Genomic DNA, 17,596 nt, shown 5'->3' with positions numbered 1-17,596 from the left:
AGCTGTAACAGCCGCATGCCTGTGGGTCTTCTAGGAGGCGCAATAAGAATAGATCGATCTTGTTATTGCTATGATCGGGAAAGAAGCAACCACCAAGCAAGAACGCGATGAGACAACGCGCCCTCTGGAGCGCCTCCACCGGTGTGATTTCTTCTTGATCACGATGTTGCACCAGGTGGTCCCTGATGCTGGACAGTTTGATGCCGGTCTTCGAAGTCTTTACCGGCACAAAGCCTAACAGTGCATACAGATATCCGTCGATGTCGGGGGGATACGCATCGGTACCCGTAACGGGCGCACCGTCAATCCGCAATCCTAGCAAAACCTCGACGTCCTGGAGTGTGATGGAGGTCTCGCCTACTGATAGGTGGAAGGTATGGGTCTCGGGCCTCCATCGTTCTACGAGTGCAGTCAAAAGATGATGGTCGTACTCCATGAATCCTATCTTCGAGACCAGACCGAAACCCATCATATCTATGTACTCCATGACCTCTGCTCGGCGATATGCGGGATACCGCATACACTCCCAGAAGAGGGAGTCCGCTCTCCTAACAACCATTTGCCTGTCGTGCTCCTCCTGTGACGAATAAATCTCAATCGATCTGTGTTGCGGCTGAAACCACAATAGATCGGGCACGGTAGGTCCTTGCGCAACCCAAGAATATCTCGCCGCCATAATCTATTAAAAATTTGAAATTAAAATTAAATGAGTCTTCTAAAATGAATAGTATTCTAGTCAAAAGAAACATAAAAATATAACAAAAAGAAAAATGAAAATATAATAAAATCAAATGAATTTTCGTATAATTAAAATTGACATGGGCAAGCAATATATTATATATACCATGTACTCCATTTTTATTATTGAAAAAAAAATTAAATAGTATTCTAGTCAATAAAAAAATAGAAATATAACAAAAAGAAAATTCAAAATATAATAAAATCAAATGAATTTTCGTATAATTAAAATTGACATGGGCAAGTAATATATTATTATATACCATGTACTCCATTTTTATTATTGAAAAAAAAATTAAATAGTATTCTAGTCAATAGAAAAATAAAAATATAACAAAAAGAAAAAGAAAATTCAAAATGTAATAAAATCAAATGAATTTTCGTATAATTAAAATTGACATGGGCAAGCAATATATTATATATACCATGTACTCCATTTTTATTATTGAAAAAAAAATTAAATAGTATTCTAGTCAATAGAAAAATAAAGATATAACAAAAAGAAAATTAAAAATGTAATAAAATCAAATGAATTTTCGTATAATTTATTTTTGTTAGAGGAACGGTTTGCTTTACCTTATATATAAGACAAATTATTTTTTTTGTTAAGTTAATTTTTTTACAAAAATATTCTTCAAATCATTTTTCTAAAATTTATTATAGAGAAAACTTAGTAGTAATTAAACTTAATAGTACAGTTAAATTTAGCTAAATTTAGTAGTACAGTTAGTAGTAATTAAACTTAGTAGTAATTATAGAGAAAACTTATTACTACATCTCATTTTCTCTATTAATTAATTTCATACATCTCATTTTACATGATTATTTTGTTTAAATACGCTTAATTGTAATCAAATTTTTAAAAAAAACAAAAAAAATACCTTAATCATAAAAATATACGTCCGTAGAATAAATTCGTCGAAAAACTCGTACGGATTTAGCTTATTTCTGATTTGAAATCAGTGAGATTGAGGGAGTTTTAGAGAGATGGAAGAAGAAGTTTAAGTGAGACAGATGATGAAAGACAGTAAAACAAGAAACGGAGGAGGAAGACAGTTTTACGAAGTTTATGTAATAAACTGGTCTAAAAAAAAAATTCCGTGCTCCTCCACGTGTCCGTCATGCACTGGACAGTTTCCCGGCAATGACACGTGTCAACAAGTGTTGCATGCATTGGATAAATCCTTTGACCGGGATTGTTGAATCCGGTTTTAAGGTGTCGGTGGTGATTTTTTGTGGTTGACAGGGATTGTTGAATCCGGTTTTAAGCTTTTTTTTGTTTGACCGGAATTGTTGAATCCGATTTTAATTTTTGAGGTTCCCCGAATTTGGCAAATCCGGTCGTAGTCTTTGACCGTATTCAGCATTTCCGATCCATGGGATTACAACATAAACTTCGTAAAACCGGAAATGAAATTTCCGGTGGTACTACCTCTGTTCACCTTCACTACAATTTGTATTAAAATGTCTACCTTCTTTAAACGGAAAATACATTTATAATTTCCTGAAATTTAAAATTACGGTTTTTCATTTTCACGTCCATAATATTTATAGGGTGAGAAATTTAACAATAGTGTATTATTTATATTTGATAATGCTACATCTTTTTTTCCTTCTTAAATACATTTATAATCACATTTTAATTTAATTTAATGTCTAACCTATTCCTTTTTAATTAGAGAAAATGCTTTCACAGGTCCCTAAATTTTACATAGGTTAACCGTCAGCTCCCTAAACTTCACTTACTAACCATCGAATTTCTAAACTTGTATAAATCATAACCACCGGGACCTTGACGTTAACTTTCCATTAAAATTGCTGACATGTCTACTAATGTCCGTTAGTTGTCCTACGTGTCAAACTTTCAATTAAAATAATGGGTCCACATCATTTAATTAAACCGAAATAAAATTGAAATGAATCCAAACCAAACACTGAAGCTAATCTAACAGCCAACACAATTGACAAACATTTAAAATGACTGTACTGACCTCATCTTCCTCCTCACCAAACAGTACATAAGCAATAATCAGTAGAATCGTGATCGTCAAAGTAAATTCACAGCAACTCATGGCACAGAACAGATTAGTTTCTCTGAGTAGAAAAAGGAAATCACTATGGCACACAATACCGAAAGAACTCTAAATCACCCCCAAAATACAATCTTAACTGAAAGTTTGAAACGTAGGACAACTAACGGACATTAGTAGACATGTCGGTAATTTTAACGGAAAGTTAACGTCAAAGACTCATTGGTTATGATATATATAAATTTAGGGATACGATGGGTAGTAAATAAAGTTTAGGAAATTGACGGTTAACCTAGATAAAGTTTAATAACCTGTGAGAGCATTTTTCCTTTTAATTAACTAGTTATGAACGTCTCCCTCAAATTTTGAACATAATAGAAAACACAACTAATCCTAATTAAATGAATCTTATGTGTACGGTTTATATCATTGCTTAAGATTTTTTTTTTTTTTTTTTGAAACAATCATTGCTTAAGATTTGGAAAGTTAAGATTGATAAACTTTGGCAATGTGTTTAAAGTAAGTGACATAAATAATTAATTGCACATAGTAGAAAAAAAAAATGTCACGCGATATTTTTATACTACACGAAAATGCTTAATTTGTGACTCAAGTTTGCGACACAAATGCATCACATCTGCTAAAAAAACAAAAAATTGCGACACAATTGCAGTACAAAAGTTGAGTCATCGTCGATTGTTGCTTTGCGGCGAATTGTGACACACGTAATTGTCGCTAAAAATATTTGCGATCCAATTGTGACGCAAGTTTTGTGTCGCAGAGTTGGATTCATAAAAGCCCTTTTTCCCTTTTCTTTTCCAAATCTGAGAGACGAGCACAACAAATCTCTCCACGAGGTAAGCCCCACCACTCAACGTCGTCGAGCCACACGCCACCACTGCCACCTCGTCCTGCCTATTTCCTCCCTTGTCCGTTGATGCCTCTCTCTTTCTTCTCCCGCAATTGTGTCGCAGATCTGCTACACACGTCTTGTATCGCAAATGTGACGCAGATTTGCTACTCAAGTCTTGATACACAGATTTGCGACACAACGTATTTTGTGTCGTTGGCCAATCTACGACAAGCCGTTTTGCGAGATAGCTGCGACGCAGGCATTTGTGTCTTAAAATTGGATTCGTGACACATTTTCATGGGTTAGCGACACAAATCTGTGTTTCTCTCGTGTGGTGTTATGTGGTTCGAAACCAATCCGGTTTCGACATCTCCAAGCCCTTGTCCACGAACTGATTTACTATCTGTGGGTTACAAGTACAACTAAATAAATTATATAGCCAACCTCAATTGTGCCATACTACCTATACTACTTTCCGTAATCCTAGTAAGAAAATCTACTTCTTTGCCCGATAGTTTCCTTAGGTAGACTCAATTAACTATACCATAACCTAAAGCCTAAGTAGAGTGAACAACAACCAAAGTCGGTTGGATATAGGATCTCTTTTTTATGAAGATTAATGGGTAGTTTGTATACTTTTATATGAATCCTAAATGAATAGATAATTGTAATGTAACCCTAATACAAAAAATTTAAAATACATCTTGAAGTTCTGTTATGTAGATGATCGGTTCTTTTGTGTAACAACATGCGCGATTTAGAAAATATGCTCGAATAAATTTGATATCTTCGTGGACCATAGTTGTGTGAATAATATCCATGTGCTCGTGAACATTAAAAACACTAATTTTTCAGCTTTTCACTTGTTTATATAGGCATAAGAAATAAGGTTTTCATGTAGACTCCAATTAGAAATCAATGTACTCTTGAATATCTCTTCCATAAAAGGTAAATATATCACGTAGAGATAATATTTTTTAAGATAAATATATTTAAAATTAATCATTGATTTTATCTTCATATATAATATATTCCAAATTATTCATGTACGGTCAATTAATCAGTCAAAATATGACAAACCAATCGGATCGAATTATTGAGCTGATAATTATGAACTTACAATATTATTTGTGGATAAGAAGCTCAAACGCATAAATTAATATTGAACTATATCATCGGTTAACATAATGTATGTGTTAGTGCTAATTAGATCTTAGGTCGAACATTTGGAACATAACGTATTCAAATGAAACCCATTTGCTCTACACATACCAACGCCTACACTACAATAACTTTTCAAACCCACATCCGGCTAAAAATTTTCCAAAATGAGCATAATAACCGAACAAATATAATAATATAAGCGGAATATCTTGAAGTGAATATACGATACTAAAATAAAAGTTTATTAGCAAACTCAGATAATTAATTGAGTTTAACAAAAGGAGAAGATACAATAACTATTTGATCTTCACTAGTAAATTTTCGTTTTCATTGTCATGCAAATTTGATCGCATGAGCCTTCATGCTTTCTATTAGACGACATATTTAGTTTTAAACACTAGTAGAAAAAAAATCTCGGTCGCATAAACGTGGTCAAATATGAAAAAATCGTGGTTTAAAGAATAGGACACGGTTTTTTGACTTTACGCCATGGTTTTGAACCGTGAAATTTGCTGTCGTGATCTTAGGTATACAGCACGGTTTTTATCCCTTTTCCGCCACGGTTATAAGAAATCGTGATGTATAAAAATCCATATAGATAACCCCTATCTCCCTTTTATATCACGGTTTTTTTGGTCGTGGTCTTAGGTTGTCACGGTTTTGGAAACTGTGGAGATACTGAAATGTTTATTAACCACGATTCTGTAGAAATGATTGGGACGTTTTTTGTTCAGGTTTCGATGGTTTTTAAAACCGTGGAAATTTAATATAGTACTCCAGCCGCAAAATTGTGGTCCCGATTCCGAAGCCACCTTCATTTTAAATTTTTTCGTAGATCGATTCTATCAAAAATAAATTCATAACTATTAAATTCAAAATACAATTTAATACGAATAATAAAACATAAATATAAATAAATAATTTACACATCATTAATTCTATTAATGTAAAGCTTATGAGAAAAGATTAATCACATGAAGTACAAATAAAACTTATCATGTATTAAAGGTTAATCTATGCATTCTCAGTTCACAAGTTAAAGATCAATTTCCAACCATTGTACCTGCAAAAATAAATAATTAGATATATTATCACCAAGTAGAAGTAAAATCCAGCAGGCTGCGCCTTTAATCTGACTAGAAAATAATTCAACAATAATACTTATACAACTTATGCTATATGATTTCGGACTGTATATAGAGTAATATATTTCTAATACTCACCGAATGAGAATTGGATCTTCTCTCCTGATCATCTTGAATATTGGCTTCAGCTTGAGAATTACTCGTACCACCATTCTCTCCCTTTTTTCATCGCGTGCCAAACTATATAGTTGTTCTACATGGCATATATACATATATATATTAAGCATAATTCATAATATAATTAATATATATAGCAATACATCACCATACATACCGTGTTCGGGAAGTCAAAGTTTGTTGTGTACTCATCAACGATCAATTGGGATTCAGTCTCCGATTTGGATTTGGATTTAGATTTGGATAGACTTTTGGTCTTGTTAGAAGCATAAGCTGACTTGGTAAGACAATATCCTCCTTATAACTTTAACATTTTCTCGAGTTGAGAAATTTTTAGTACAAAAAATGACTTTTCAAAAATCTAATGGGGTAGTCGACCTTTTACATCCGTCACGTTTTACATCTTTTTACAGTTCACAAAAGAAGTACATGTCGTTATCCATCGATCTTTCAAGTGAAAAACTTGAATATACATATTTAACATGATAATAATTAATTAAAGCAAAAGTGACCCAAAAAATAATCACCAAATACATATATAGAACAAAATTAAGTCACTAACCAGGTAACTCCCGTGGTTCAAGCTTGTTATAATCAATGGTGATGATTGTTTCGTTGAGTTCTTTCATTTGGTTTTCGATGACTCTATTTTTTAGGTGGTAATCTTTCAACTCGTCATTGTTCGGAACGAAACTCCGGCCAACTTTTTGCTCCATATTATTTAACGAGAATAGTATCAAGGATTGAGAGAGAGAGAGGGGAAGTAATAAGAGCAACACAGAGAAGAGCAGTATAGTACTAGTAATGTTCAGTATATATATCGTTGAAAAGACACCATACCAAAATGTATGAATCTCTGTGTGCAAAAATTTTCATTGATAGCTTTAAAGAAAAAATGGTCATTCGTCAGGAAGATTTTTCACCAATAATTTAAAGTAGATGCTTTTCATCAAATCGCAAATTATATTCTTGTACATAGCAACTACATAATGAACTTGATCAAATTCTAAACCAACTAACCTAATTCTCATATAAATTTGATAGTGCCAATGAATCTAAATTCTCTACGTAGATTTCAAGTTGTGAATGAAATATCGCTACTCCAAGAAAAAAAGAAAAATAATTGAAATGCAAAGCTTTAAAGATCGATTACAAATGAAGATTACATTCAAAATCAACAAAGTACCCAATTCTTATTATCAACCCAAAGATAAGTTATGCAAAATCCGAAATTAGTTTAAGATGAACTCAAAAAATCTTAAAGTTAAGGAGAAAGAATAAAAGCTTACCGTGATTACCTTTGTAGCTTTAATTAAGATGGTAAATTGTGATTGTCGCAGTTTTGGCGATTGTCGAGCTTCGAACTAGCTCCAGAGAGAAATTTTTTGAAAGTCGAGTACTTTGTAATTGTTGAGCTTCGGAGCGAAGTTTTGTCGAGCTTCAGAGGGAAGTGAATCAGTGAAAACGATATGTTGATTAACGCGCGTGTCACATTTTAACTAAGCAAAATTTTTTGAAAATACCCGCCACCAAAACGACGACTTTTTAATACCCGTAATAACGCCATAATTTTTAAGTATAATACACCACGGTTTTTAGTATAGTACGCCACAGTTTTATGTCGTCTTATTTCCCACGTTTTCGGAACCGTGGCCAAATACTATGCTTCACCACCAAAAATCGATCCAGTTTTTATCTCAAAGTCACCTACATTAGATTATCCTTCACAAGCATAGACAATTTGATTTCAATTCCAATAAAATATCATAAAGGAAGATTATTTAAAAAGATTATTTAAATTACATAAAAAACTTTATTTAATATTGAATGCAGAACACAAATCTGAGATGATAAAGGTTACAAAACCTACTTTCTCGTGCAAATCCCACATGAAACATAAAGGTTACATAAACTACTTTCTCGTGCAAATCGATCCGATATGAAACATAAAGGTTACAAAAACTACTTTCTCGTGCAATCCATAGAAAGACTGAGAACCTAGCTAGCTAACATGTATAACTAACCCATAGGAAGACTGATCAGGGTTCTACACATTCCTCCCTTTGATGGAAGACAAAATAGTTGAGCCCATCGATCCTTAACAAGAAAAAGACCAACGCATATAATTGAACACTACTTGTTGTCGAGAATCTGAACGTTGTTCTGAATTTGAACAAGATTCTACATATTCCTCCCTTTGTTGGACGAGGGAGTAGTTGAGCTCATCGGTCCTTAACAAAAAGAGACCTACGAACTGTATGGGGCATCAATGATCAAGTGCAGTATTGGTGTACATTTAGATAGCGCCAAAGAAGAAAGTGACGATATTGGATACAGACTTTCTCGATTAAGCCAATTACGCAAAGGAAGATATTGGGATGAGTAGTAATGCACACAGTAATCAGAATGGAGTATTTGCGTATATTTAGAAACATCACACAGGTTGCTAACTCGAAATGTGAAGTACCACAACCTGGGATGATGTCTCCAATTATACATCAATACCACACTCGACCTCTGCCTACATCACTACCCATCGCCATACCTTCTCTTAGCATAATTAACCTTTTTAGTCTGATTCACATGTCACCATTTCTTTCTACTTTGGATTTCGTCATGCTAGGTCCTCCTGACCTACTCTGATTACCTTTGCGAGGAACACCATGTATGGATATGAAGTCATTCCAACCCATAATAGTCTAAATCTGTCCCCCACTGCTATTTCCTCATCCTTACAAACTAATCCCTACTCATAACCTGAAATATTTGTGGAATGATTGTCCTCCATGCTGACTTTCAGTTCACATCTGTAAACCCTCGACCTAGAAAGAAGTCGAACTAAAAAGACCTGATCAACATCAAGCCCTAACTATTGGAACACTCTAGGTTGGAGCTCCTGAAAGAAAAACAAATAAAAATATTAAACAAATATCTATGGTATATATAAGTAATAGATCAATTAATAACAAAAGATGTTAAGAACATACTAATGGTGCTTGTTCTATAACATGTATGTGGGTCATAACAACACCGAAGAAGAGTTTCTTCCTAGCCTCTTTTGTGAACCACGATGTATTACCGTCGAAATCTCTCGTAATAGAGTTGAGATCAAAGATATTCCAGGTACAGATGAGCCATTTGCCACGGAGTCCCCATGAATTTATATTGTCCCTTTCAATTATTGTTACACGAGCAGTGAGATTTTCACCCTCCATAGCCAAAGAATCAAACCGAAGACTGAAACTCGCCTTCAAGCCATGTCCCTTGACGAATTTTGAGAACTTTGTAGTGGATAATCTGGTACTCAAGCCTTCAGTGCTTTGAAAACTGAGGAGAATATGCGTTGCAGCTTCACTACCTGGAATTTCAGTCGGCCAAGCCATTGGTAATAATTGAAATGCAATGAGATAATACAAAACATAAGTAAAAGGTTCTTGAATATATATCTAACAACTAAAGTGGTCATGAAATTATATTCATCTTATCACTGCTTTTTTGGTATAATAAATGTTTTCTTAGCAGTGTGAAATAGTCATCTCAAAGTGGTGCACCATATTGTGGCCTGAAAAGACAGGAAACCAATCAGATAGATTTTTACAATTGATACATAGCAGCTATAACTACCACCTATCACAAGCGATGAAACAAAATGAAATCATTCATGAATAACAGACCATAAACGCAAATTAACACCAATTCGATAGCAAAACGGAGTGATTGAGAGTAAAGGACAAAACTTCCTAAACTGATGCAGAGGAATTAAACCAATGACAGTTAATCATAGAGTAACCAATGGAAATAGAGGCTTCCATCGAGTTCATTGATCCAAATCAAACAACATGAGAGTAAATCAGAATACTTTCGAAAATGTCAATTACCTTAACGGATATATATCTTTTTCCATTCCTTAAATAGCAACTACATGCATAATTTTATTTACTCACCAAATTCATGCAAAAGAATAAAATTCCATCAAATCATTCATCCACAATGCTGATAATAGAAAATAACATCAAATTAATAGACAAGTTTAGAGGCAAATCTTATTTTTTCACGAAAACCAAAGCTTCGTGGAAAAAAACCATCGCTTCTTGGAAGTAAAATTTGAGAGAGAATAGAGGATTTGAGAGAATTAGGGTTTGAAAAGTGAGAAGAGAGAGTTGTGGTCGAGAAGTTTTAAGTGTGATTTTCGCGTTATTCAAGACGATAAGAGGAATCTAAAAAGTTAATTAATCTTGTTCATCGCTATTGCCACGGTTTTCCAACCGTGGAAATGAAATACTCTCTGCACGGTTTAAAAATCATGTTGTATTCTCCTTTCAGCCACGTTTTTTTATTGTTGTCAAAAAACAGTGGCGTAAAGTATCTTATGCCACGCTTTCGCACCTATGGCAAGAAAATAATACCACGCTTAAACAACCATGGCCATAGATAGCCTTACGTCAAGTTTTTTGCCTGTGGAGATGTGTGGCGTGGCGGTAACCCTATTTTCTACTAGTGAAAGTAACGTCGTCATCTAGCTATAGCTTCTTCCTTAGAGTTTCTCCTAATTTTTACATACTACATGTGAATTATGAAGAGAAAGATCCTTATTTATAGAGTTAGAAATGTATAATTTCCTTGGTTGATAATTAATTTTTAATAATTTTTTTCCTTTTGATTTGATTACGACAACATTATGTGGTCATTCTTTTAGAATATGAATATTTTATTGTATTCTTTTCCTACGCACACAAAGTCGGTTCCAATCATTCACGCCACCTTGCTCTTTTATGCTTTTGGTAAGAAATTGTCCTAAATATTATATTTTTATTTGCTTTTTTTAATCATAAATATATCTAATTTGATCATTGTTTTCACCTCTGGCCACTTTTACATAATGGTCATATATTGAGCTTCAGATTTCCGATTGACTTGATTATTGCGAAGTTAAAAACCTAAGAATTAGGACTACAACTTTCATGCTTTTTCCTATAGGTGATTATTGATCCATTTTTATTCAAACTTTGGCTTTCTTAGCGAGTCTTTGAGCTTGAATCATGATGTGTCATTGTCTAGTTGGTTGTTAAATTATTTTATATATACAGCCAACAGGTGTCTCACTTCAAAACTTGTCTGGAAATATAAAATTTGGTGAAGTATTAAAGCAACTTAGTCTTGAACCCCTTTATTGTTTTGAGTCTTCGATCAATTTCTTTCCAAATATGGTGTAATGATGAATATTTGGTGAAGTTACGAACATATCTTGTTAAAGAAGAACAATGTCATCAATAGTTCAAATTATATACCTCTGGTATTTAATCGAAGAATATGGAGTAGTTTATTCTTAATTATACTTATGAGATAATTTATTTGGGAAAGTTTAATTTAATCTCATTTTGGAGAATTTAATTGGGATGTATTAGTTAAATCTCATTTGTAAAATTCACTTTGGGACAAATTAGTTTAATTTAATTTCGTAGAATTCGGACAATTTAATTTACCGGGGAAAATTATTTCAGAGAATTTAGTATATACTCATTGCGGAGAATTATTTCGGGCACATTAGTTTATTTTCATTTTGGAAAATTTGATTTGGACATATGAGTTCAATTTCATTTCTGGAGAATTTGATTTGGATATATTAATTTATTCTCATTTCGAATAGTTTGGTTTCGACATTAGTGTTTATTCTCATTTAAGATAATTTGATCTAATAATATTAGTTTAATTTTATTTTGAAAAATTTAATTTGGAAAAAATTAGTTTATATTCATTATGGAGTGTTTGTTTTAACAAGTTTAATTTCTCATTTATTTTCTTTAGAAATCTTCATTGTGATGGACATTTTATTTTGGAAATTTTCCTTCATTGTCATATATCTCCATACTTTGACAATAGATCAGTCGAACTTAATTGATTTTTGCATGTGAACTTAATTGATTTTGCATGTAGTTTGGTTAAGTTAACATCTCTTCTTTACATGCTCATGAACCATTCGTGATGCTTTCAAATTTTGTATCAAGTTGTCTACATATTCTTTTAGGGAATCAAGTCGCGACGTAGTTCGTTGATACCCCCACCATTTAACTGAGGAGGTGAAGTAGATTTATCTCACATTTTGTGTTTTTTTAACAGTTTATCCTCTTGTCAAGGAAGGTTGAGTTTGAAATTTCAGTTGTCATTTATTGTTGAATCTGGCTCGCTTGCTTCTTCAAAGTCGCTTTTTCTTTTTTGTTGGGAGTTGTCACTCATCACCAGCTTCCATTTTATGAGCAAGTGGTGCTAAGTCGGTAAAGAAATTGATTTTGGCCAATTATTAGGCTACGTTGGAGGATGTAAATCATTTCTTGGATGATCATCTTGATCGGTTCAGCTATAGGAATTCTATCGTTGCATTTGATTCTAAGTGCCCTCCATCTTTAAATGTAGTCCTGACCGACTCTTCTTTTCATCGCTGAATAGCGAAAAACTCAAGTTTATTGAATTGTTTTTCAACAATATAGAAGCAATTGATGAATTCTTTTTTCGAGTTCTTCCCAACAATTAATTGATCCCGGTTGAAGGTTAGCATACTATTCAAATGCCTTTTCTTCTAATGATTGAAATTTTTTTAACCAAGGTGTTTCCATATGTATCGACATTATTGCAAGTTTAGACAAAGTGAGCCACATGTTGTTTGGGATTTCCTTTATCATCAAATTTGTTGAAAGTTGGAGCCTTGTATTAGACGGGAATGGGAGAGCATCAATTTAGGCAATGTATGGTTATACGTAACCTGAGGCTTGTTTGGAGATAGAGGATTCATGGTTGGAAAGTACCTGCTCTAATAACGTTACCAAAGCAGGGTTATCGTCATATGGCATAATTGGTTGTCCGGCCGTTGAGTTGGTAATAACAACAATTTCATCAAACTCTACCTTCGGCTCGATAACATTGTCTTCCAAGTTTAATTAGTTTTTCAATGGCACTTCATATGGTTCTTTCCGGTGATTCATGGGATCATCAAGCGGTGGCCAATCTTTCATCCCATGTCTTGAACATCTTTTCTTGCATATTTCTCACAATATTATCGAGCATGACTTTCATGGAGTTAACCATGTGTTCTAAGATGTCCTCCCTAATTGCGTATACATTGAGGAAGTCCGATGACGAAGAGAAGTGGGACTGCTAGTCGAATATAAGCGAGCTATTATGCTTTCTTCCATTATGTTGATTGGGAATGATGGGTTTTTTCTTTTGCTAACACTAATAGAAAATAGGGCTAGAGCAACTCCAAGCGTCTCCACGGCCAAACAACCATGGCGCAAGACTATCTATAGCCACGATTTTATAAGCGTGATATCATTTTCCTTCCACGAGTATAAAATCGTGTCGTAAGATACTTTACGCCACGGTTTTTTGACAATGATAAAAAAGGCGTGGTGTAAAAGGAGAATACACCACGGTTTAGAAACCGTGCAGAGTGTATTTTTATCCACGATTTGAAAATCGTGGTGATAGGGGTGAACAAGATTAATTAACTTTTCAGATTCCCCTTATCGTCTTGAAAACATACAAAAATCATTGTTAAGTCATCTCGACCACAACTCTCTCTTCTCACTTCTCAAACCCTCATTCTCTCAAATCCTCTCAAATTCTCTCATTCTCTCTCAAAATTTACTTCCAAGAAGTGACGGTTTTCTTCCAGAACCTCTGCTTTTCGTTAAAAGGTACGATTTGCCTCTAAACTTGGGTTTTAATTTCAGGTTATTTTCTGTTGTCAGTGTTGTGGATGAATGATTTGATGATAGTTCATTCTTTTGCGTGATTTTGATGAGTAAATAGAACTTTGCATGTAGTTGCTATTTAAGGAATGGAAAAATATCTCTTTCCATTAGTGTAATAATTGACATTTATGGAAGTATTCTAATTTATTTTCATGTTGTTTGATTTGGATGGAAGAACTGGATGGAAATATCTATTCCAATCGAGTTACTCTATGATTAACTGTTGTTGATCTAATTCCTGTGTATTTATTCTAAATCACTCTTTTTGCTATCGATTTGGTATTAATAGAACTCTCTTTTGCTATGTATGGATTGTAAACAAAATTATGATCCGTTGGTTTATTATTTTTTCAGGCCATAAAATCGTGCACCACTTTGAGATGACTATTTCACATTACCAATAAAATATATGTTATACCAAAGAAGCATTTCATGACATTTCAAATGTTATGCATATATTTATATTAATTTAGAACCTTTGACTTATATTTTATATTATCTCATTGCATTTTAGTTATTGTCAAGAGCTTGGCTGACTGAAATTCCAGGCAGTGAAGGTACAACACATATTCTCCTCCATTTGCTAGGTCGAGGACGATATCCTATCCTTTTATATAAACAACACATATTCTTGTTACATTTTAATGTAAAAACTTGAATATTTAATTTTGAATATATTTTTTTTCCTTTTAATTTGATTATGAAAATATTATGTGGTCATCTTTTTAGAATATGAATATGAATATTTTATTTTATTCTTTCCCTACGCACACACAAATTCAGTTCCCATCATTCACAACATCTTGCTCTTTTATGTTTTTGGTAGGAAATAATCTTCAAAGTTTTATTTTGTCTACTATAGTCCTCAGTATCATAAAATATATTCATTTTGGCACATATTTTTACCTTTAACCATTTTTGTATAATGATCATATTTTGAGATTCAAACATCCAATTGATTTGATTACTGTGACGTCAAAAACATACGAACTAGAGCTAAAATTTTCATTTTTTTGCCCTATGGCTTAATATTTAACTATTTTTATTCAAACTTTGATTTTGCTTGAATCATTATATGTCATTTGTCTCATTAGTTGTTAAATTTTTATGCATACTATCTCCACAACTTTTCATTATATATGCGCGCCTCCGGATTCACGGCTCCTGCGACCCATATATATACATACATATATACACTAAGTTAAGCCCACCTTATTTTCTAAGATTTTGAGGTCACTATAGATAAGTCCTTTCTGGAGTGCTTCTGGCTCAAGTTGGTTGCTTGGCCCAGATATGGTTGGTTTTAGGTGGTGATGTGTTTTACCTTAGTTTCATGTTATTTATTTTTGTTCAACCTATTTTTTCTTTTCGTAATGGAAGATTTAGCACCCTCATTCTCTTAGGAGTTAGTAGGTTTTTTGTCATTATTTTAGGTAAGAATTATGTGTTGTTTAGCATTATATTTAGTTTTCAGATATATTTTATTGTTGGTAGTCTTCTAATTTTTTCGAAAATTTTGGCTTGATCTATTTAGGGTTGCTACCTTCAAAATTGGACGAAGTTTTTGCAATCAACAGTTCGAGCTGGATGTAGTTTTGGGACGCTTGAGAAATATGTCCAGAGATTGATAAGCTCTTATCGTGCTTTTAATTGTGGTGGATGCCTCTTAACCGAATCCTCGATTAATTAGTTAAGCGTCTCCATCTTAATTCGAATTTGTTGTACTAGTTCGATCGTTGTTTATCTTTATGATTGTAATTTCACATATTATGAATGTTTAACGAATGGATGAAACATAAAAAAATAATAATAATAAATTTATATTTATATTTTTAATATTACTTTCATCCGAAAATATTTGTATATTTTTTTATATAAATTACATAAGAAATGAGGCTAAGTATTTGCAAGAGGGGGGAGTATTTATTATCAAAGTACGTTGCAAATTTATTACTCCTTGTCGCACAGCTAATAAACTCTCATGAGCTTTTTAAACGCTTATTGTTGACGTCTGAGAGTTTATCGTCGGAAACGTTGTGAGATCTTATCCCGACATTAGTGTTCATTGTAAGCTGCTGACTAGCAGGATTCAAGTTTATATATGCATATAAAGCTCAAAATCAACAACAAGGAGGACGTACGGGGATTTTCTATTCTCTACACAAATAAACTTAATATTTGATTGATGATATGAAGTGTGGTGAACGATGTTCAAAGATAATGTATGTATGTGTACGTCAATGTCATAAGAATGTGTGATAAGATATATAGATATGCTTTTGTACCAACTAATAGTGTAATTGGTGGGATATATAGTTATGGTACAAAGCCACCAACTTGTATAATTGTACAAAAAAGAGATATATATATATATATATATAGTTAGAAGAAACAAAATGGTGGGTTTTCATTTTCATCTTCTCTTTGTTTTAATTCTAAGTTCATCATTTGCCACTCCCTATGTTCCTGATAATTCACTTCATGACCCCCCGCCTTTATGATATTTTCTCCGACAAAAAAAGTGAGTGATATTTTGCCTAACATATAGGTTAATGCATGTATAGTGATTCTTTTATAACTAGCTAATTTTTATATTAAAATAAAATCGAAGTAATTAAATTTTTTTTTTTTTTTTTTTTTTTGAAGAGGAACGTAATAAAAATTGGATTTGGTTAATTTGAAAGAAAAGGCCGTGATATTTTAAAACTTAATCAACGATGAGTTACTAGAGTTTTAATTATATATGTTAGGTAACTAAACATGTAAATCCTAATAGCTAGCTCTAGTTTGAACGAAATGATAATGATAAAAATCGTTATGAGGGGATGTCGATAAGGATATATTATCTTATGCTATATTTGTACTCTTGCATGTGTCCTTCACATGAATGGAATTTTCAATTTTTTTGGGTGCCCATATACCAACCCACACATGCACATGGCTGCAATTGTGTCCCAGCACATGCATGTAAAAGCAAGATTTCATTTCAATCTCTCTAGAATAATATTCTATGTTTTATTAATGTTTTAAATCTCACCTACTTAATTTAGTGTATTTTATTTTTAGCTTCTCTGAGATGCACCAAAAAGGATGCTTATGCCCATTTGACCATTATTAGTTTCCCTCTGTAGGGTCAAAAGGAAACGAAATTGATCAAATTCACAATGTCAAAAGAACAGAGTGTTCCCAAAATTTCCGTAGCCCAACAACATCTGCTACAATGCTTGATACGTTCGTACGTAGAACAACATCATTCAAGATATAAATTACGTATTTGTATTCATCATCAATCGATTTCTTTTTGTTCAATTTTTTCATAACAATATTCTATATAGAATAATCTGATGTAAAATGATATAATCACATATGTAATTGAAAATTTGTTTTCATGACATTTACAGAATTCCGTCATTAAATTTTTTTTACAATGCAGCAGCTCGTAGTTCGTTGGTATCAAATTATAAATAAAAAAAAAAAAAATTGAACACCAAAGGTAAATTAAGGATCAAGAACATATATATGGCTAATACAATGATATCATTAATTACAATCCTTATATTACATACAGCCTTTTTTTCGCATTTAGTTAGACTTCACTAAAAATATGAAATAGAGAGTGCTTAAAAAGTAGGAGTATATATTTTTTGGTTCAATGAAAACTGATCAGTTTCAAGTGTTTCTAGATGTGCTATATATATATATATATATATATATATTAGATGAAAAATGTTCAAACTATTTGACTATAAGATAAAAAATCACTATATATATTATATAATTATGTCCTCTTAACTTTCTCTT

The 17,596-nt window shown here is 32.8% G+C and overlaps 1 protein-coding gene across 1 annotated transcript; it reads right to left on the bottom strand.

Annotated features, from left to right (window-relative positions):
* Positions 1-19: 19 nt before the first annotated feature.
* LOC139885277 (protein MAIN-LIKE 2-like) lies at positions 20-676 on the bottom strand (the record flags this gene model as incomplete). The annotated part of the gene is made up of 1 exon (XM_071869200.1): positions 20-676. A coding segment is annotated over exon 1 (657 nt), but the record flags the coding sequence as incomplete, so codon positions are not given.
* Positions 677-17,596: the final 16,920 nt, after the last annotated feature.

This window comes from Rutidosis leptorrhynchoides, unplaced genomic scaffold (genome assembly GCF_046630445.1).
Source record: "Rutidosis leptorrhynchoides isolate AG116_Rl617_1_P2 unplaced genomic scaffold, CSIRO_AGI_Rlap_v1 contig92, whole genome shotgun sequence".
NCBI classification, from domain to species: Eukaryota; Viridiplantae; Streptophyta; class Magnoliopsida; order Asterales; family Asteraceae; genus Rutidosis; species Rutidosis leptorrhynchoides.
Note: the sequence above shows the minus strand (reverse complement) of the source record. Positions and strands in the feature narration are given on the sequence as shown.